Here is a 22,507-nt window from a genome sequence, read left to right on the forward strand (position 1 = left end):
AAAGCTGATCTAAAATGGCAAAAGTAGCAAGGTCCCAACATTGACCAAAATTTATACAAATAAAATCTTCTACACCCACAGCACAGATGGAATCATTTGAAATGTAATCCTTCCTATATTTTTATAGAGTTAACTGTGCAAGCATGATGTTGTTTGTTATCAGGAGCAGCAGTGTTACTCCCTTACTTCCCTGCCTAAGTATCGGAGGGGGAAGATATATTAATACAGGAATACAAGGGTTTCCAAATTGCACAAAATGTTTATTGTTAGTCTAGTACATTCAATATCATATTGACTAGAATACAGTAATTCAAAATATTTTTGGCGAATTGAAATTTTTAAAAATCATTTCAAACACTCCAAAAAGCAATGCCATGAAAAATTAACTTAAAATTAAAACAAACATATTCAAGCAATAGTTTCACTTTTGACTACAGAAAACCTTTACATGGGTTTTAGTGGTTTTAACAGTACTGCATTTAAACAAAATATATGAAATCACAAAAAGTGGAAAATACTAAAATACACACAATGTTAAAAAACTGAGGCATCCAGATGTGAGACTTGTACTTGGAATTACCTGCCCAGTTGTCCCATTTGTACACTTTTGGGGCAGTTAATTACTCTGCTGTAGTGATGCTGTTTCTCCAATCATCTGCTAACACTGTACAGCAACTCTTCTTCAATGCCTTAAATCTAAAGTTTGTCCCTCTTGTTAAGTTCCGTTTACAAATGTATATAATCTAAAATATGCAACCCACTGACAAATCCAGGTGCAATATTAAACGGTACCTTGAAAAACATCCCTATCTTGCTACTTATCATTTGAAGATAGGCAATATTCAGAACAAAATCTGAAAAAGGCAACAAGTTTTGCTTGTTTTTGAATACTGACATGAAAAACAGTAAATTAGAAAAAGGATAAAGTCAATCTTAATATAAGACATTCATTATATAGTGGGACAGATTACAATTATTGGATAAACAGTATTACAATGACTCTTCTACAACTGGTCATTTAATGCACACGTTCTACAATTGTGAGTTACTACCACATTTTGTTTTCCTGTATGGAAAGACAGCAATACAATTGAAGACCAGTTTTACTCTGCGTTAAGTCCTAGAATGACAAGTGCCACTGAATCAAGTTCTTCACTCTTTCCTCCCTAAAAGGCTGTGCTTGTGAAGAACCAATAGCCATGAATTCAAAGTGGTCAGCAGTTGATCTCTACCTGCTGTTCTGACAAGGATTTCCCAACAAAACATCTGTCAATGACCGCAATGAAAGTTGGTGGGAAGTGGTTCTGCTGGCCAATTCAAATCCCCCTTGAAAAATCCAAGCCTTAGTATTACAGCACCAATATACGTATACATATTTTGGAAAAGTTACTAACCGTTTTGGATAACGTGATATTAGCTGGGCACCTTCCTTAATACTGCCAAGGTCTGATGTCAGCTTTCATCCAAACTGCTGCTTTACTGGGCAGCACTGAGTTGAACTGGGAATCTTGAGAAGAAACTTGTGTTAATTACTTCTTTAAAGCACTTCATTTCTATCACATATAGAGCCAGATTAAGGTGCTGTTTACGTGGTACTATAGATGAGCAGAATATTACCACATTCAAACTCAGCAGATAAACATTTATATTTTAGTTTGCAAAAGTGGTTATTATAATTACACCTATAATATAACCTTTGGAAGAGGTATGTTTGCTTGTCAGTACAGTATGTGGAATGTAACCATTTCTTGCAAGAGATTTTGCAACATGAATAACTGCATAGATGACAGTTGTATGTTTTCAGTTCAGTAAATGTATTTTTAAAGTTTACAAAAAACACAAAAAGTTTCTATAAAAGTCACATTATATCAAGATAATGGGTGGTAAAAGGTCATTCATCTGTGATTCATGTTTAATAAATGACTAGTGGAAAGGTGACAAACCAAGTTCAAATCAGAAGTTACATTTTTGCTATTGCACTGACTTCACTTGAATCACTAATTTAGAAAAATTCATGTAGTTAAAAATTGTAAAGTTAAACTAGAATACAAAATTTATTTGTAAACATCAGGTAGCCAGTTCTACTAACATGGAATGGACTCTTAGTACTGCAGTACAGTATCTTAGTTATTTACAGCACTTGCCATACGAAGGACATTTCCAGGACACACACAACATCAGTTCACAGTAATTGTGTTCAGAGAACTACCAATGTCAGTGCAGTTTTTCTGTGCAATTTTCCAATTTCCCCGAATTCCTTAAGTCAAATAATACTGTTACAGAGGCCAAGTGCAGATTACTCCCCCCACTCTGATATATATGTATATATCATAAGTGACGAATGATGTCTGCAGGACTTCTGTAAAGGTACTTCCAAATGGCATAGTAATGAACAGCAGCTGCTGTGGCCACAAATACATGCCAGATGGCATGGGCAAAAGGAATGACTCCATCACTCTTGAAGAACACCACACCAAGACAATATATCAAGCCTCCCCAGGCAACCTCCTGAAGTCCATCGGTGTTGCTCTGACAATTAATAATTAACAGACAAATTAGAAAACCAGTAAACAACATTTAATTACACTTTGCGAAATACATTATATTTATACAATGTTTCAATAGAACAATAGAAGTAATAGTGGGATAAATCAGAAGTTAAGACAAGTCTGATATTTTGCTTCAGGCTTGTTTTGTTAGCAGAGCAGACAAGCATGAAAAAGCCAATTGCTGAGAAATCATGTTTCTCAAATACAATGCATTAGTCTGATAGAGTTCAACTACTTCTCATCCATTCAATTTTGCCCTGCTTCACTGGAACGAAAAGCCTCTAGTAATAGACAAAAAGCTAGCTTTGTTCCACATAAGTCATTTTTAAAAGGGGCAAGAGTCAATTTACTTCCCCCATTTTGACCCAGACCACAGAATCAATTGATTAGATGTTACCTAAAGCTTTTCAACATACCAAGAAAAAAGGACAATTTGTTATCAGAATTTTATTCTACTGTCCTAAAGAAAGCTTCTCTCCCAACTTCTAAGTCTTGAGCAGGCATCAGATACATTCATGAACAGTAAAATTTAGAAGCATTCCATGACAGGTTAATATATTTTGTATCTTCATCATTTTTACTACAATCAAGGTAAATGACTTATTACATATCCAATATCCTTTCAGGGGTGGGGATCTTCATGAAGTTTGGAACCCAAGTTCTTTTTATCTAGACACTATGGCCCAGATTCAACAAAAGAAGATAACATTTCACTGAATGTAAGCTATAAATCCAAAAATATTGCTGACTATATTTGGTTCTTCTGCAGGGAAAGTTTATAATTATGGTGGACTAAAATTAAGATCTTTTCAAAAGAAACAGAGCTGCACCAGATCTTAAAACAGTTATAAAAAGAAAGTTTGTATATTTGTAATGTCAACAATCACATTCCTTACCATGGAGGTCACTACCAGAGCAGGAGAAAATCCCATGGCTAAGTAGAAAAAGAGCTCAACGATCTTATACCTAAAATGGAGCAAAATGAACCATTTAAGGTGGAGTACATAAAATACAAACATCTCCTTCAACAATAAAGAAGGTATGTCTAAGATTTTATGTTAGCATGAGTACATTCAATTTCTCATAAAGCTTTTCACACAGATATGTTTTATTACAACAATAAAGCTTTTATTTATCTCTGTGCACACTGCAGCTGCAGACAATACCTTCTTCACTGAATACTGCCTAGATGCATTCATTTGCATTAAATACTAATGAGAATAAAATATTCAGACAACTTATATTCTCTAATTTGAGACAAAGCTCAACAGCTCATTGCCAAAACAAAGAACAGTGTGTCTTGCCCACTGAAAGTGTGTAAGAGCAGGCTCTAGAACTTGTCGAATTCCAAGACACATATTTCAAATCAGAAACACTACTACTACTATTAGAAGGTAGCAGGAGTTAGTAAATCTCAATATGTGTGCAGTATGATCTATATAATATTACTGCATAAATTAGTGGCGTTAAAAAGTTTTTTTTTTTTTGCATTACCCGCTCTTTCCTGTTTTCTTGTAGTAAAGACGTTTTAAAATTAGATACTTCCCTCCCACCCCTTTAAGACGAGACAACAATATACCCTAAAGACAGGTTATGACAGAGTGAATACACTTATTGCTTGACAAGACAGAATTTTGCATCGCTCATCATTTATTTCCACAATCTCAAAGATCTCATTTCCATCTACAAAAGGCCAGATACTTTAAGAAAACCACACAGTTTAAAGCTGAATGCAAATAATAATTCTTACTTTTCATGGTAGAGAAATACATAAATGGTTCCTCCAGCAGCCATCAGCCAGATAAACCAACGCATGTGAGATGCTAGAGGTCCAAGCTCACGTAGATTTAGCCTGGAAGTACAGAGATTTCAACAGACAAAATTAATGAATGAATGAAGCATATTGACACAAGAGTAGGAGCCTTGATAAAAATGTATATTCAGAGCTATAACATAAGCACAATGAGGGAGAAAAATATTTGGACATGCAGCGGCAGAAGGTATGTTTATATTGATGTGACCACAGCACAATGTGGAATATACATAAACAAACAGCTTTCTAGTGCTTTCAAATACTACTTCCTGTTCTGCAAATCCCAGGGGATTATTATGGTTCATTGCACAATACAGAATGTAGTCAATTGCTTATATGAAGACACCTATACAATGTGAAATGTCAATGATAGCCTGTTTACATTGGGAAAAGCTTTAATTCTGAAGCTGTGCTTCAGGCTTCTTACCACGGTGCATATGATGCTGCAATGAAGACGTAGATCATCATTCTGTCACACATGTGAAAGCAATGCTCCATTGTCCTAGTAGGAGAAAGAACAAGTTCATCAAGGAAGATATTGAAAAGATTTTTGTAATTTTTGTATCATCTCATTTTCCTGACACATTTTGGAATTACTTTAGGGGAAATACCATCATCTCCTTAACCTCCTAAAACCATTTGGAGGACTGTCAACCTTTCTTCTACTTCACAAAGTCATAAGCAAGACATGTAGGAGATGAGCGCTCTTCCATCCCTCTCCCTTTCTCCATCTCATTGTACATTCTGCTCACTGTCAAGGAGGCAGAATTTTGTCACAATAACCCTCCCTGATCCAGAAACTTTTCCTTTTACTACTAGTTAAATGCAATTTATGGCCCAGAATTATATAGGGGTAATAAAAAATACAAAGAAAATCACATCTTGGTTTTCCTGTTGTACCCTTGCTCTCAAGGCTGTTAGCCATTTATCACATTTTTATTCTCTTGGCAAACTCTGTGTTACTTAAAGTACTTGAGCATACCATAGTCCCAAGCAGTCCTCATTTCTAAAATAGGCTTATATCCACCGTGCACTTGTATTATGTTCTTCCAATGTAATTGCTAGATTAAGACCCACTAGGTTATCAGTTGCATTGGAAGAACAAAAAACCCTTCCCTTAAGGCACCAGACATCGTAGGTTTGTTTGCACATGAACTTGACTCACTACTTCTTCCAACGGAATCAAGGGTTTGGTTTATTTTGTTTTGAAGTGATTCCATACAAGGCACTACCACAACCTTCTGTAAAATCATTACTTTTTGACTACTTTACAAAAACTGTTAAAACATCACAGAACATGAAAATAAATAAAACATCATATACAAGAACTATAATGATACCTTAAGTGACTCTTCTTCCAAGAAACTATGTGAAATACTGTGGAGACAATGAAGAGCGCACAGAGCCCCATGCCATACATCCATGCTGTTATCTTTTCCCATCGATCATCAGAAAGCCGGTGGAGAAGGGCACTACCCACAATTGCAGGAACGATAAGGAACTAAAAACCAAAACAAAATACAAACAAATGTTAATGTACTTGCTACCAATGTAACTACCCACAGTACTGCAACAGCAGGGTGGATGTCTCATTTTGGGGGACGGGGGAGGAAGAAAAAAAGAACATGTCCAATTAAATATTTAGAGAATAGAGCCTGCTGTCTCAGACATTTCTACCTGTCTCCTTCTACTATGAAAGGGTATCTTCATCAGACTTTAAGTTAAAAACCCTGTAAATGTTCCTTTTTAGACCCTGCTGTATATCTTAAACATGAATTAATTCACTGGAATTGTAAATAGACTTCATAGGTTAAATACTTTATAGGTAAGCCTAAGTCTCACATACTAAACAAAGCTAGGAACCACTAATGTTTAAACAAATCTGGCAATTCTGCTATGCACTACAGGTTTGATAGCTTAGAGCATAAAGTTCTGGTCTAGCCTGCACTATCTTTGTTCTGTATCTACTTGCAGACAAGAAATTGAGGCTCTGATCACAGCTATGGTTCAAAAGATGCACAGCATACTGAATGAATCTGTAAAGCAGCTGGTTAATCCAGAGAAAGGGTTAAAAAAAGTGACAAAACGATGCTTTTACTTCTGGATTTTGAAGTACACCACCTGTCACTTCATTACACTTATAGCTTCTTCCTTTCTGCAAAGCTTGGTACATTCAAACCAAAAGCAGTAGAGCCGTACAAATGAGAAGTACAGCATTCTTGTGTCTACAGCATTTGGGCCAGAGGTGAAAATACTTTGAGTTTTGCAACGAGACTATGGAAGTTGACCTCACACACTTTAAGGACAAAAATAGTCTTCCAGTCTGGCTTCTTCTTTATCACAAAACCACAGATTTCCATATATGTATCCTGGAGAGCCCTCAAATTCAAGTAAGGTTAAAAACTGTTTCACTCCTCTGGAGATTAGTCACTCCTGATTTCCACATATGGCATACCGTTTAAAGTGTGGCTGAAGCCCTTGAGACAGCAGGGAACTGATTAGATGTGACAGTTGTTTCATTTCATATTTGTAGGAGACACGAAAATGCTAAGCTCCAGAAGTTTTTTTAGCTGGGTTTCTTTAAGCTGCAGGATCATGCCCTATCCACATTTGTCAGCTTGCTTCCCTATTTCTGATACAAATTTCAATGTGACTAAACTTGACAGAGAACCGAAAAGTTTCAGAGATATTCTGTATCCACAAGTGTCACAAGCATGACAAATCCCTACTAAATCTCTGTTAAAGGCCTAGGCATGAGCTGCTCAGAGATTCCACCTGGAGCTCCAATTAAGACCTTCTTATAGGAAAGAAGGCCTCCGAGGAAACTAGATTTAGATATTACAGAGCATCTTGCCTTTCTTATGGAGATATCCCAGCTTCTTACCAGTCTACTAAAATAAATGTTTCACAAGATAATGCATAATGCTCAAACGGACCAACACATAATTCACTGCCAATTGCTTTTTCCAAAAGCTATTGTATACAAAGTTTCAGGATTAAAAACAAGCAATTTTCTGGTCCTTTCTTTGCACCTTCAGAGAAAAGAATACAGCCAAAAATGAGTACGTGGCTGAAGGGCTGAATTCATCTCTTTTCTGCCTTGTCGGGTCTCTAACGAATGATTCTATTTCTCACAGGGAACAATACCATACTAACATGAGAAGGATTTATTGTGTTTTATTTTTCTCCCTAAGTATTCTATTTGGAAACACTTCGCCTCTGTGCCCAATATGCATCATGGGAACAGTTAGACTAAACAAGAGATGTTCTATTGCTTTTTTTTCCTGACCAAAAATAGCTAGATTAAAAACAAAATCCAGAAATGATACTCTGCTGTTCCAGACAACTGGATAAAAGTTCTTTAGGTTCTAACACCATACCATGTAACATGTGTTATAATGGACTCTATTAAATCTAATTTCCGTCTCACAAAAAAAAGCAGTGCTAGTCAGCTCAACAAGACATCTTCATTTTAAAAAGCCACTAGCACAAGAAAAGTATTCTTCAGAATATAGAAGCAATCAGTCCTTTAAGGGGGGGGGGATAAATACCAGAAACTTAGTCAAATAATCAGAATTGATAGAATGAATGTGATTGTGCTGTCACTTCACAGGAATGACATAGCATATCTAAGTTGCCAACATTCCTAATAATAAAATTAGCTAGAAGTTAAAGAAGTTTTGCTTATTTCATCATGAAGTACAATTCTTCCAAATGGAAATTGTCACCCACCAACTTAACGTACTGTGAACAACACAAGACCCATGATGCTCCTCTTTACTGACTCCACTGCCTTTACTAATACTTGCTAAGGCAGAAATGAGGCTGGCAGGATTTACAGAATGAGAGAAAGGCAACAATTTCACTAAGTTCTCCGGAGAAATGCCAGAACAAAATGAGCCTGAAGTTACAATAACAATACAAAAAGATGACAAAGGATTACAATACATTTATTTACAGCTATGGGATGGAATCCTTAAGAGGCAGCTTAGATGTAATCCCCACTAGATATATATTGTAGAAACTGACTACCACAACCACTGCTGTCACAAATAACAGCCACTGTAAAAAACTAAGGCACAAAGAAAGATCCAGAAACAGTTGCTGTAGATCTGAGCAGGCATACTTGATTGAAATTACACTCTCTAGGTATCAGTTTATAGGTATCTCCCATCTCTTTTGGGGTTGCTGAGAAAACTGATATTTTGGTCAGTATTTTATCTGTATTTCTTCCATATTTCTGCATGGAATCTCTCCCACAGAGAGGTTTAAAAAAAAAATTAAAAACTGCTTTTGTCTGGAACATTCACGCCAACTTAAGTTATTTTCTTTGCACACAAGACTACACAGGTCATATAGTCAGCAACGTGACCTTTGATGCACAAGCCACTGTGGCAAAGCATGTATTACCATGGGAGAGCGCATACATGGCTCTCACGTGCCCTTTATTGAGAGAGGAGTGCTAATAGCATAACGATAGCCCCTACAGTTCCTCTTTGAAAAGGAAGACAAAGACCAACCAAGCAGCCAAAAAAGCCATGTGACACTTAGACAGTTTTTTGTGGTTCCATCTATTTCTAGTTTCCTGCTCCACAATTGCAGCCCTGAAGCCATGTAGTGCCTCTCTACTCATGAATTTTCACGAATAAGGAGACAAGCATCATGGAACAAGAAACCTACTGGTGACTTGGGTTTTGCACTATACAGAGGACAGAGAAACTGCTACTATCAGTCAGGTAGAACTGAGACATTTTCATCATAAGAGCACTTCTGAAATTTTGATGATTCCTCTTTCCATGCTCCAATGGCCTGGAAAATGCTCTAAGCCTCATTTTTGAAATATTTACACTTTTTCCATGCACTGTACAAACCAAAACTAGAACTCATGTTAAGAATAGTTCCTCCTTTCAAGGCAGTTGGAAGAAGCTTTTAGAGCAGTATAACACAAGTTGTGCCTAAATTCTGAAGTTTTTATACATCAGAACATGCCTTTTGTCTGACAAACCTTACAAGCACTAAGAAAATTCAAGATTAAATAGCAACTTGCCCATCGCTTTGATTTAGCTTACCTTACAATTCAAATGCTTATTACTCCTGCTTCTCAAACAGTTTCCTTCCTGTTCTTCTAAACAGAGATCAGTCTTTTCTGTCTCTACATTTAACTGCTTAGCTGCCCTTCCTGTCTCCTAGTGACTAAAGACAAGTCAGTGCTTCATTTACTGTTAGAAGACATTTTAAACAGCCTTTCTAGTAAGAAATTTGAAGACACCTTACTATGCTACACAAAGTTATCTTTTAAATATCGAATCAAAAAGCGATGTATGGGATTCTGTATCCCCATTTATTATTTAATGTTTTTGAAGCACGTGCTTAAACTGACTACCATATATTTTTAAGTCAAAGCCAGAAGAGATACCTACCTGAGGACTACAGTTATGCTTGTAAAATACAAGTTGACTGTTTTCTGAATCGCAAGTAAAAAGAAATAGGAGGAAAATGGAGAATCATTGCTGTTAACCATAAGCTATTTTGTATATATTATGTCACTACCTAATTGAAAACTTATCTAGCAGCTACTACTCAACTACTTGATCCTTTAACATTTAGTAAAACAGGTTGTAACATGGAACAGGAAAAAAAAAAAAAAATCCCCCTAGCTTTTTCCACATAATCAACTGTTTACCCAGAATAGATTTTTATCTCAAGGCTTTAAATTTTGATTAAAATTTATTTACTGCATATAATTTTATCTAAGGAGTAATCCCTCTCTTGTACTATACTTTATACTATATTTTCTTCCAAAGCGTATGTTAGCATATGCCCAAGTTGTGAGCAGATCATGGTAGATTTTAGCATGTAGCTTGACTGTTCAGAATTGGAATTAGACAAGTTTACCATAAACAGTATTATACCACAAAACACTGATATGACACCTGGGCTGTAACCTGCTGCTAACAGGCCTATTGTTCAACTAGATGAAACCTAGAATTGCTAAAGAGTACAGGAACTTCTGCCAGATATCTTCAGAGCCAATTTTTTGGCCAGGATTTATACAAGGATTAGGAGATAAACTACGTACTTATGCAAACTAACAGAATGTTGCTTCATTTCTCTATGTAAATATGTGCTTATTTGTCTAATGTTGTACAAGAGACCCTTGGCTTAAAAAAAAAAAAAAAAACAAAAAAAACACACACAAGCTTCAGTCAGCTTTTCTGTATGTAAACCAAGAAGATTCCATTTCTACCAGCAACACAGAGCTGCATGTTTGCTATTTATAAAATACATAGGAATGATCTAGGTAGAGCTCCATTCTTACAGGACTGGAGAGTCCTGTGCACCACACCATGAGTATTTGTATCTGTGGCTCACTCAGACACATTGGAGATAAAATAAAAAAGTGGCCAAAGTCAAACATACTTCAAATGTTTGGAGTAAAACAAGAGACCAATGAGAAGCACTGGCTGCCTTTATAAGAGAGCAAATGCTAAATTAAAGAGTTTAAGAGTTCTTTCCAACTGCAAAAAAAAAAAGTAGGACTGCTTTTGTTATTTTGTTTACATATCACATATTCAAATCTAGTATGGGTCTTTACATTATGAAAACAAGGACAGACTAGGTTTTTTAAGAGGGCTGTCTAGCATTTACAATCAGCATTGTTACTGTACCTTTCAAAAGAGGGAATTGAAGAAAAATCAAAAAATCAGTTTACAGATATTAAGTATCAGAACTAAGCCATTTTTGCTTTTCGAGCTATTATCATCCACATTATTATGTTTTCTGTTGTTGTTGTTTGTTTTTAAATGAATCCTTTGCATTCTAACCTGAATATATCTCTTATACTTCCAGTATAGAATTCCCATATTACTACATGAGCACAGCACCAGGAAATCTGACTTGCAAGATTAACTAATATGTTTACTTATTTGCAGTCATCCTTTCACTGGCACAAGGTAAAACCACTTAAAAACATGAAGCTAACTTTGGTAAAAGGGAATCTTGAGAAGACTTTGGAACTTCTAGAGATTCAGAACAAGGACTAGTGATTACCAGCCATCTAGTTAGTGTTACATTTAATGGGCTGTTACAGCTGAAGCTTACACAGAAAAAGCAGAACAGTTATAAATACAACACTTGGGCAAAGTTAAGTATTTAGTCATATAAGAAAAATACCAAAACACAGAGTTCAAAAAAAAAAAAAGTACTTACTGCATGTGTGTAACAGTTAGCAGCATGTTCATAGCAAGTGGGTTTGTAGCGGCTGTTTGCTGGAGCTGGGTGGTTCATGAACCTGTTGAATAATTAAGGAGTACTGTTAGGGAAGTTAATAAACCATCTCTTTGGAGCATCATGAAGGAATACCTCCAACCCAGTAACATTAAAACTATGTGTACAGACACGTTTAAGGTAACTATTATTAAAATTCAAATTTTTCCTCAAATATGTTCTCTTACCAGAAAGATCAGTTGACCATTCAGTACACAGACAATCACAGATTTTTTTTTTTATTATTATTTTTTAAATCTTTAACCGATGTTTTTCTCATTTAATAGAAGTTGCATATAGAAATTATACCTCCTCTTTTCCACTTGCTTGGTCAAATAAAGAATTAACTCTCTCCCATTTTAATTACATAATAAAGACTCAACTTTTCCTTGAATTATGACCTTCATCATAGCTGCCAAGGGTTACTCTATTTGAAAGAAATTCTTAAAACTCCAGCAATATTCCAGTTCTACATATATAACACTTCAGAGTAAGTCAACTTGAACTTTGTCTTTTCTACTCCCATAGCAAGCAATATTTGCTGTTGGAGTGTCAGATGGCTCAGTTTTTTTCTTTGTGGCTAGTGCTATCTTCTATCTGTAACTAAAAGAAGTTACACAGAGAAGAAAGGATATGCTAATGGTTAACTCAGAAGAGGAACCATTTCAAGGGGATTTCCATGACATTCCATCTTTTTCTCTAAGAATTTTCAAACATTACCTAACAAACAATCAATCTCACCAAACAAAGCCTATGCAAGTCAAACCAAGTATGATGAAACTTGAGAAAGTTATGGAAGAACTAGCCAAAACAAATGTTGTGCTTAACTATTCCAAGGAGTCCAATATTTAGGTTGTTTCTGTGAAAATACGAAAATTAAGCATGTGCATAAAAACCTTGGAAAACCAGCACACATCCATACGCAACCAGTCAAAAATCAAAGTCACAAGCTACTACAACAGTACCATGCCTGTTAGCCCAGCGCAGCCTACTGTCATACAAAAGAGCTGCTTTCACTAATAAATTCTCTTTGTATATTCCAGGTTATGGCTGACTATTATAAAACTATGCATTGGCAATTAGTCAGGTATCCAACAAGGCAAGAACAGCTTCACAACAAATACAGAACGTGTCTATGTTCAGAACTGAGAACAGCTTTATTAGCAATATTTATGTACAGCAATATTTATATTTAATATATAGTTTGTTAGAAAAACTTTGGTCCTGCCTCACGTCCCTCCTGGTTTAAGTGAGAAACAGTCCTATTTTTGGAACATCTATAAAATATTGACTAATTTCAAAATGGGGAGAAAAAAGGGGGAAAGAAAAAAAAAAAACACCAAAAAAGCCCCACTTAACCAGAATCTTGTCTGAGCAAGCAGTTCCTGATTTCTGGGATAGGATACGTGGTTTACAAAACATTTAATAAAACCATTTTTTTTCTAAACTGATATATGAAAATTGCTAAGACTTAAACAGCCTTGATAACGTAACACAGTATCACCGTGTCCGAATTATGGCAATTTCAAAAAAAAAATGTTTCAAATGTTATGAATGTAAAGGATTAAAAAAAAATAAATGTGAATTTTAGTCACAGAAGCTGAGTACAAAATGTTGTTACAAATGAATAGTTCCAAGGAAGTTAATGTATAGAAATGGCTTTTTTTTTGCCAGTGAAAAATAACACTTCTCTAAGAGGATAATAAAATTGTAGTCATATGCACAGGCTTGCGGAACATTTGGAAAACAATATTGTTGCCCTGTGCATACAGACCTTCAACAGCTGCTGAAGACCATCTCAACATCATCTAAAGATGGAACATTCAGTTCACTCAGTTCTGCTTCCAAGTTTGGAAAACATTTAAAAATAAAAGCATCTGTTGGCTCAGTTGAGTGACCAGGATTAGACTGTCCTTGCTCAACTCCATAGACTCAAAGTCACAGAAAACCTTCCACTGATTACATCTAGAATATTATTAAGTTTCCCCAGCGGCCATGGTGGTACCTTGGAGGTCTTACAAGAGAGGCTACAAAAAACCTGAAGAACACAAAGGAATAAGCTTCTCCTCAGTATTAGTGTCACAACTTCTATTGTTCAAAACTTCTGTATATTATCATCTAATAAGCTATAAATAATTGAAGGTAGCCTGCTAATGGGATCTTCCATTACCTATTAGAGGATTAGAACAACGATATTAACAAAGCTATCCTTTCTCTATTATCTACACAAAGGGCGTTTTCCCACTCTTGGTGCCAACACAAGAATGATGCAAATATTCATTTATCTACGTGGTAACTTTGTCTGAAATCTGATGCTTGCCTGCTTTTCCAGGCAAATTCACACATGCACCTTTACTTTCAAAACATTTCAAACATCGTTTTTACATTGAAAAATAGTTCTGATCATTTAATTTAAATCAACTTGCTTTTCTTTCAGAGTTCTAGCAGAGTAATACCTTTAGGAATACTTAATCCACTTACATGTTTATACCACCTGAGTTAAGGCTTTACCTGTACTTTAACAAAAAGGCTCTCCAAACAGCCCAGCACCTAACTGTTTTACATTTGACATACCTGCACTTCTCCTTTCTGAAGAATGTCAACTGCCACAGACTGCAAGACCCACACAGCAATTGCTGTGGCATATTTGGTCAGGTCACTGCTCACAGAAAGCATTTTCAGTAAAGCAAAACTTCAGTTATCTCCCTGTGCCTTTTTATAATATTATTTATAAGTGTTACAACTTCTGAGGGAAGATCATGCAAAAAGTGGTCGAATAGGGGAATAATCAAATGCAGCCAGTGCCGCTCTTGTGTTTGCTTCATTTCCAATTGACTGCTCATGTTCAATGCTTTGAGAAACAGACCTGACATTTGAAGATAGCTCCTTTCTGATAGTACGTTGAAGAGCTCATCAAAAGCAGGACAAATCATTTTGACACATTCAGTTTAAAAAGTCAGTCATTTACTCCTCTAGTTATGTACACATAGGATATTGCAACACGAAGGAAGAATTTGGTTGTAGACTTATTCACAGCAAAGAGGCAAAAACTGCTCCATTTTTTCTTCAAGGCAATGGAAGAAAAACCACACCACGGGCAACAGCTACTTTTGTTTTCTGTAACGTGAATAGCACAATACAAGGACATCGTTTTGTCTACTATTTACAGGTCAAGTTTGCCTCTTCTGAAAAAAGGTAGTTGTGAGGAATACACACCTTCCTAACAGAGGAAATTCCACCAACAGCACTCAAATGCTGTTTACTCCTAAACAAAGGCTCTCCATAACACAGCAAGTAAGGTTATTACCAAATGCAGGACAGTCTTAGAAACTGCACTCCAGTTTATAGGAAACCCCTCTAAGCGAATGCTTTTGATTCTCAAACAATCCAACACCTTCTTTAACAGCAGCCCTAGTGAAATTGCAGTCATTCATCAGGAGATACACCAGAGTATCTCACAAGAACGGACATATATGTCTCCATTTAAGATACTGACAACCTAAGGTCTTTAGCATAAAATACTAACTCCTTCAACATCAGGAGACAATATGGATATAACTACAGAGTCTGAAAAATTAGTTTGAGCATCAGGATGAAGCGTTTTCAGCTTAACTCAGCTCAGCAGGCTTCACTGCCTGAGGACAAACACGTTGAGCCAGGACAGCACCACTGACTGCTCAGACACAGCTGCTCCAAATTCCACATAATCAGCTCTTGGTACTATGTTCAGTTCCTTACAGATAGCCATGAAGAATACAAGCATCTCCAAAGTTTCCTGACTTACTTTAGATAAGCACGATATATTCTGACTTTTTGTACTAGAATTTGAAATTTCTGAAACCAAGACTAGTAAATACGTGGGGCCAGCCATGAGATCAGAATGCTTTTGCATTCAACTCCGTTATAAGTTTAAGTAGCAAAATAGTTTAAAGTAGCCATGCTTGGCCTCAAATAGACCTTGAGCCTTAAGAATGTTCCAGCTTTATAATTTCACAGCATATAAACAACATCCATTAACAAGTACATTCCCAATAGAATTGGAAAAGACAGTGAGAAAGACATGCGACTTCATTTAAAACAGGGGAGGAGAAACTCATACCCTCATTCCCTTTACGCAACCTGAACTTTGAACTTCAAATACTTCAAATAACTAGCATTTTAAATATATAGACTAATCTGTTCCCCCCCCCCCCCCCCCCACCCCGAGACCATTGATCTCAAGTTCCTGTTCATTTCCAAGGGGACAGATGCTCTATGACTCACAGTGATTTCAGAATTAAGAGATCACAGTATCTGGGAGAGAAAGGAAGAGGAAAATCGGAGGGTCCTTAATGCTTTGTCTTAGCTTGCAAACCCAACTTAAAAAAAAATAATAATAAAAAAGAATCTTAAATCTATCACACATACTTGTGTGGCATATGTTCTTCAGTATCGCCACAAGTTTATACCCAAAACTACAGAAGAGAAAACATCTTTCAAATCTTTCTTTGTTCTTGATTCCCATCTGCTGATGGAATTGCTCTTTGAAGCATGAAGCAAAACATCAGTAAAAAAGCCAAACATCAATAATGGTCTCAAAGATCTAGATTTGGGGGTGTGGGGGTTTCTTTTCAGGAAGTATATTTCCTTTATTCAAGTCAAAAGGCCCCATACTTCCTTTTAGCAGCCTAAAAAGCTCATTGTCTCTTTTTATATCTTTTTTTGCCTTGTGCTTTCCAGCAGCAGAAGAGACCAGGGAGACCTCATAAGCCACAAATAACAGCATATCTCCAGAAATTGCAACAAGGTGGGGACAACTCCACAAAAACAGCAGCAGCATACATTAAGCCAGGCTGTATATTTAGATACCAAAGCAGTTTGTTATATTGGCTAAGCTCTTTGCTTTTGAGAGGAAAAGCAAAAACCACAAGCAGGTCAAAATTGATCAGCATCGTGTTTTCGTTTATAACCACGTAGGTAAGATTTTGAAGAGAAATAAGCAGGTTTACAAGCAGCTTGATTCTTTCTGACCAGATCGGTAGATATTGCCTCTTTATGAATTCAATCCATTCTGTTCAAAACAGAGGCATATTCCTCTGGACTTAGTACCTTCCTTCCTGGATTCAAAGATACCTAATCACAGTTTGCAACTATCCAGATAATTTATCTTTACTACTGCTGAACAACTGAGTCAGAAATAATTCTGATCAGAAGCAGACCACTTGTTTGGAAATATCTGCAAAATTGCGTATGTAAAGACTCATGTTACAGCACGACACTAAAGACTACACAAAATCAGCTATAATCCTGGAATCCATTAACAATTGTGGTACCACACACGCATCAGGTCCTGGAAAAAAAAAAGCATCTGTGCACCTCACTGACTGCCCAGAGGATTCCTCAACCTCCAGACAAGTACAAAAGGCAAAACCTCAAGCGAAGCACGGGCAGAAGTCACAGCGGGTGCAGCACATCTGGGTGCAGGGACAGGCCAGCACATCACCCTAGGTGTGGGTGGCTGCACAAACGAGGTCTGATCGCGCTGGTATTTCCCCCTCCCTCCCTCACTTCCCTTTCAGTTTTATTTTGCTGCTAACCCCCAAGCTTCGCTTTCTCAGAGCAGGGCAGCCCTACCAGAGCCTGGCCTCACCTGGCAGCAGCCTTCCCCCCACAGCTACCAGCCCTGCTCCTGGGCTGCGGGTCCCAAACCCCTCATGGACCCGCGTTCCGTGAGGGGGAAGGCGGGCAGCATCCCACAGCCGCCCCGGCCCCACAGCGTGCCCGAGCGTCCCGGGTCGGGAACCGGGGCTGTGACACACGGCCGGATGAGCGACCCTTCACCCAGTTCGAGAGGGAATAAAATAAATAAATCGTGAAAACAGACACACGGGTCCCCGCTCCCGCCCCGCTGGAGAGGCGTTGCTCGCAGCGTGTGCTCGCCCGCTACAGCCAGCGATGCCCCGGCCCTCAGCCCCGGCGATACCGAGAGAAACGCTCCGGTGGCTGCCCCCAGCCCCGCAGCCTGACCGCGGGGAGCAGCCGGGGATCCCTCACCTCCTAAACCTCTCCTGGAGCCGCCGCATGGGTCCTGGCCGCCCGCCCCGGCCAGGCGGCGGCGAGCGGGGGGTCGGGACGGGAGGCTCCGGGCGGCTCCTGAGGCGGCGAGGGCCGGAGTCCGGGCCCTCATTGGCGTGCGAGCCGCCGCGGCGCCGTCCGTCGACGAGGCTCGGGAGCCGGGCGGGCGAGCGGCGGCTGCGGGCGGCCGCTTTAACCGGCCCCTCGGCTCCCCTCAGCCCGCCCGGCCCTCGCTTCCCTCCGCCCTGGCCCGCCCCCGGCCGCCCGGCCCGGCCCGCCCCTCGCCATGGCGGGAGGATGGCGGCTCCTTCATGGCGGCAGCGGCGTGAGGCGAGCTCGGCGCACCACAGCGCCAAAATAAGCAAATATCTGAGGGTTCGGCTGTTTAAACAGGCCTGGTTTTTAACCTACAGAAGCTGGAGGAGCCATTCCGTGAGGGAAGCCGGGTGGCGGCGGGCTCTTAGCACCGCAAAGGCCCTTGTCCCTGTAGCACGCAGGGGGCTGCCTGGCAGAGCAGAGCTCCTCCAGCAGAGCTGTGCCTCTGCCGTCGCACAGAGCTGCACGTGGAGTAATGACAGTGCTCTGAGCCGAGGTTACAGCGGCTGGGCTGCTGCTGATAACCTGGCTGGCTGTTTTACTAGTTCCTCCAGCTGTAAGCCGCTGAGGTGTTATCAACTTAAACCATGAATTTTTCCAAGCAAGGGTTATTTTACATGAGTGAAGAAATGTTGTCCACAGTATTTCTATGAGATGAATGTGGAATTGCCTTTCGTAGTACAAACTGGGGCATGAATTAGGAGAATTTTAAATTCTTGAATAAGCTTCTGTCTTCTAATCTAAGACCTTGTTTACAATGGGATCTGAACTGTTAGAGCCCTCAACAAAAGCAATTAGTACAGGCACACCAAAGCAAACTGCCGGTTTAGACAAATAAACTATATCCGGCATCAATATCGTTTATGGCAGGGCAGAGACAGACGGGATGGGATCTGCTGGCTGCTGGCGCAATGGTTTATGAGTTGCCTCCCCAGCCGAAGGTGCCACCTCTGCCAGGCAGCCACCTCCACCACAGGCTGTAGAGGGAAATGTGGCCATTGTCACTTGGCTGGCAGTCAAGTTAAATCCGGCTTTTCATGGCCCTCAGTTCCTTTTACTAAATCTTCCTCCACATCAGGAGTTAACAAACGGTTAGGTAGTAACAGCTTTGTAAACCGCCACAGCAAGACTTGCTTGACCCTTCATTTCTTGCCTTTCATGATGAAATAAGCTCCTCTGGGACGAATTGCAATTTTCAGTCTCCCACAGGGGCTTGCTGCAATGGTAGCTGGGGCTGGGCCAGGTGCTGCAGACAGGCAATCGCTCAACTTTGCTCCAAGGCAAGGGTAGAACATGGGGCTGGAAAGGAGAGCTCCTGAAATGCAGAGCCAAGCTAGTTCCTGGATGCTTCTCCTGAGTTTCAGGAGGGCTTAAATTACTTCCATTAATCTCAGTGAGGTATCACTGTTAATAAAGTGGTACAATCTGTCATCTGATTTAAGTGTCATGGCTAATAAAAGAAAGCTCCATGTTGCGGAGGTACATCCTGCTTATGTTATCTATTAATCCAAAAGGAGCGGAGCTTGAGGACTCCGCTGAAGAACCCAGCCACACACGCATGACTGCATTTTATTGGCATCCCAATAGTGTGGCTTTATTTTGAGGTGGAACTTGTGGTAGTACAGCTCCCTTCCTTAATACCACATACCCATCCTCGCATTCCTCCACTACTGCCCCAATAATTTGTTCTTTCAGGCTGTAAAAATGTTCAGGAAAATACGATTCTGTGGACACCAGGACTGGAAGACTGGCTTTTTTGTGGTTCTGGTAAAACCTGGACCGACTCCTGTAAAACAGATCTTCTGCAACCTTCAAAGGTGCCCACAGAGTCATCGCATTTTGTCTCCATCTTCTCTCACTCCCTCTGCTCTTTTTTGGCTGCTGCTTCTGTCTCTTCCCAAACCACTCTCATTATCTTTTCCTTCCCTGCTGCTTTTCACATTTGATCTAGATTCTACCAGGAAATGTGTCACAGAGGCTTTTTCTCCTGTTTTCAAAGCCACTTTTTCCATGTTTGTTCTGTGGTCACAGATATCACACACTGTGAGATCTTCAAAACAACAATTACTGTAGCTTCCTGTTGTTGGAGCATCAAAGATTTACAAATTAAAGATCTAGTTCGAATCACTGTTTCAAACTTGTTTCTTTTGAATAACAACAAGAGCATTCAAACCATGAAGCTTGAGAGAGTGAAACCAGGTTAAGCAGACCACCAGCCATCATGAGAACTGTAATGAGACTGGAAAGTTTTGACACTTGTATTGAACTGAATCTCCACGTCTCTTAAGGATAACACCAAATTACTCAGCATGGATATTTTTAAAGTGGTCCTGGCCAATAGCTTTTTTTTTAGTACCAGTGACTCTGGTTGAACTCATCACTCTAATTGCTTTTTATGATCTAATGACTCAGAATCCTTTTTTTTTTTATTTATTTACTTTTTTAATATTAGAACAAAAGAAATGCCTTGTTATGGATGAAATGACTATTAAATTTAAAACCTAAATTTTGGCAATAAGCATACAGAATTAAGGCAGTAAAAATCTTATTAATTTGATCGCTTTTATCAACAAAATACGAAAGAAAAATAAAAAAGAACTTTGAATACAGGTGTTTTTTTGATTCTGAAGTGTTCTCAAGACTAGAAATATGCAATAGTAAATTCAGCTGGGAATGTATTTTAATAGATGAGACAGGGTTACAAGGAGATGGAAGAACTTTCCTTACTGGATGCATCACTGCTATAGGGGTCTCCCATGTGGTGCATTTAGAAGAAGGACCAAAGGAAAATAAATGGAAAAGAGCTCATTAATAAGGAATTGAACTTATTTTTTTCATTGGACAAGGAGAATTTAATTCTGATCAGTGCTGTGAGGTATTCATAAAATGGATTTTACAAGATGAACAAGGCAATCCCACTTTGATCCCTAATAGGAGGTGTTTGCATAGCAATCTGTCACTAATTGCACTTCTTGACAGTCTCAGCAGCGTAGTCAGTGGCTGCAGGAGCTGGTTTGCCCTTATTGTTTCTAGGTCAAATTTTACCCACGCAGAATCTCCTGCACATCCGTCACAGGAACTATCTACAACCTAGGGACAGCGGAATTTGTCCTCCTGGACATTTAATCCATCACTTTTATGAGCATTAAATTGACACAGACATATGTCATTTCTTAATCAGACATCAAGTCTTTTTATAGTATTATGCAAATATGGACACAAAAGTAGGGTCCGTAGTGACAGAAATGGCAGTTTTCACTCTATTACAAAATTGTCCTGGGTTGCACAACCTTATCAAGCCAATGGGCAGGACTTGCTGAAAGCTTCCTTTTCCCCAGCCAAGGTGAAATTTTAAGTGCCACATGAGATGTCAGTGGGGAGTGAAATTCTCTCAGGAGGTTAAGCTAACAAAACTAAACATCCCGCACAAAAACTGAGTTTCTTCTAGCCATTTGGCACAGGCGGCAAGTTATTAATATAAGCCCACATGATAACTACTCTCTTGATCTGTTGAACAGATAGCAGTCACATAACATTTGTAAGCAGCTCCACGGCTGCCAAAATATCCACAACAGGGACGTGACACCGCTAAGAAATGTTCCCAGGTACTCACTTTTTGGAGCTGCCGGTGCTGACGGGCTCTGTCAGAGTGGCAGGACGGCACACGATGGCTTGGGAAGCTCTCGGCCAATTTACGCATCAGAGGTGAGCTGAGCAGCACCAGGCCCTTAATGAGGCACGGGAACAAGTCTGACAGGTGAAACTTCTCTCCACTCCCAGTTTACATGAGAGAATAAATCAAGCATTTCTGGTAAATAAGGGTGGGGAAAAATACCTTTCTGCATTCTTTTTGCTTTGTAACAAATAGAACATGGGAATCCAGCCCTCGCCTTCCTGTCTTAGCAGTGTATGTGCTAATGGATGAAGCTGATGGTTTGACAGAGGTTTGATTTAGAGGCTTGAGAGGCAAAGCTCCTTCCCTTTCCTAGGTTTAGAGTACAAATTCAGAAATAAGCAAGGTTGTCACTGAGTGACTGCTTCAAATGTGCGTGTGGTCATGGTAGATATGCAGTCTGACAAAGCTCTTCTTGGCTAGTAAAACAATTTACTGATGCAATTTTGGAAGGAAATCCTATTCTTCAAGATTCTAATAGGAAAACCGGTTTTGCAATAACGCGGCCTGTAAGACCAGGACAGCAACAGGTCTCGCCCCGAGGCGAGGCTCTGAGCACCCCATGGGGCTCAGGCTTGCACCCCCTTGGCTCATGCCCAGCTGTATCCCCATGGCACACAAGTGGGCAAACCAACCTGGGGTCCCTCAGCGGCAGGCCTGTTTTTTTTTTTTTGGCACGTGTGGGGACACGTGGCAGCAAAACGTCCTGTGGTGGGCTCAGCCACAGTGTGGCATGGCCTCCTTGGGGCCGAGGCTGCAGGCTGCATGGAGGTAGCCCCCTTTTTTTTTTTTTTTTCTTCCTGCAAACTGACCCAGATTTCTGCTTTGCTGACAGTCTTTTTTTTTGAGCATAGTGTGAAGGAGAAGCATCCCGTACTGAAATGCATGTCAACGGTCTTGTGAAACAAGCACCCCTCCCTCCCTCGGCCTTCCCCCAGCCTAACTAATAAGGTCATCCCACTGAAGACAGCTTATAAATAGCTTTCCAAACACTAATGGAATTAGTTCTGCCCTGGACAACTTTTCCAGGGTGACACAGGTATCTAAGAAGGGCTG

General features: G+C 39.4%; 2 protein-coding genes across 3 annotated transcripts in view; both read right to left on the bottom strand.

Annotated features, from left to right (window-relative positions):
- Positions 1-239: 239 nt before the first annotated feature.
- The window catches only part of MMD (monocyte to macrophage differentiation associated), a 42,118-nt gene continuing 19,850 nt past the window's right edge, over positions 240-22,507 (bottom strand). Inside the window, exons 1-7 of one of the 2 annotated variants that reach the window (XM_038165206.2) lie at positions 17,662-17,897; positions 11,572-11,653; positions 5,703-5,863; positions 4,790-4,864; positions 4,300-4,401; positions 3,446-3,515; positions 240-2,529 (exon numbers count right to left, since the gene is read on the bottom strand). In XM_038165206.2, coding sequence (XP_038021134.1) covers positions 2,329-2,529; positions 3,446-3,515; positions 4,300-4,401; positions 4,790-4,864; positions 5,703-5,863; positions 11,572-11,653; positions 17,662-17,690 — 720 coding nt within the window. In that variant the 5' untranslated portion in view covers positions 17,691-17,897 and the 3' untranslated portion in view covers positions 240-2,328. Of the gene's footprint in view, positions 2,530-3,445; positions 3,516-4,299; positions 4,402-4,789; positions 4,865-5,702; positions 5,864-11,571; positions 11,654-17,661; positions 17,898-22,507 lie in introns of those variants that run through there. The other variant, XM_038165205.2, reaches the window with a different exon arrangement.
- SMIM36 (small integral membrane protein 36) overlaps positions 11,614-22,507 on the bottom strand; it is a 32,707-nt gene continuing 21,813 nt past the window's right edge. The window contains exon 2 of the mRNA XM_072025719.1: positions 11,614-11,653. The gene's annotated coding sequence lies outside the window, so the exon portion shown is untranslated. The remainder of the gene's footprint in view (positions 11,654-22,507) is intronic.

The sequence above is a fragment of the Anas platyrhynchos genome, chromosome 19, assembly GCF_047663525.1.
Source record: "Anas platyrhynchos isolate ZD024472 breed Pekin duck chromosome 19, IASCAAS_PekinDuck_T2T, whole genome shotgun sequence".
NCBI classification, from domain to species: Eukaryota; Metazoa; Chordata; class Aves; order Anseriformes; family Anatidae; genus Anas; species Anas platyrhynchos.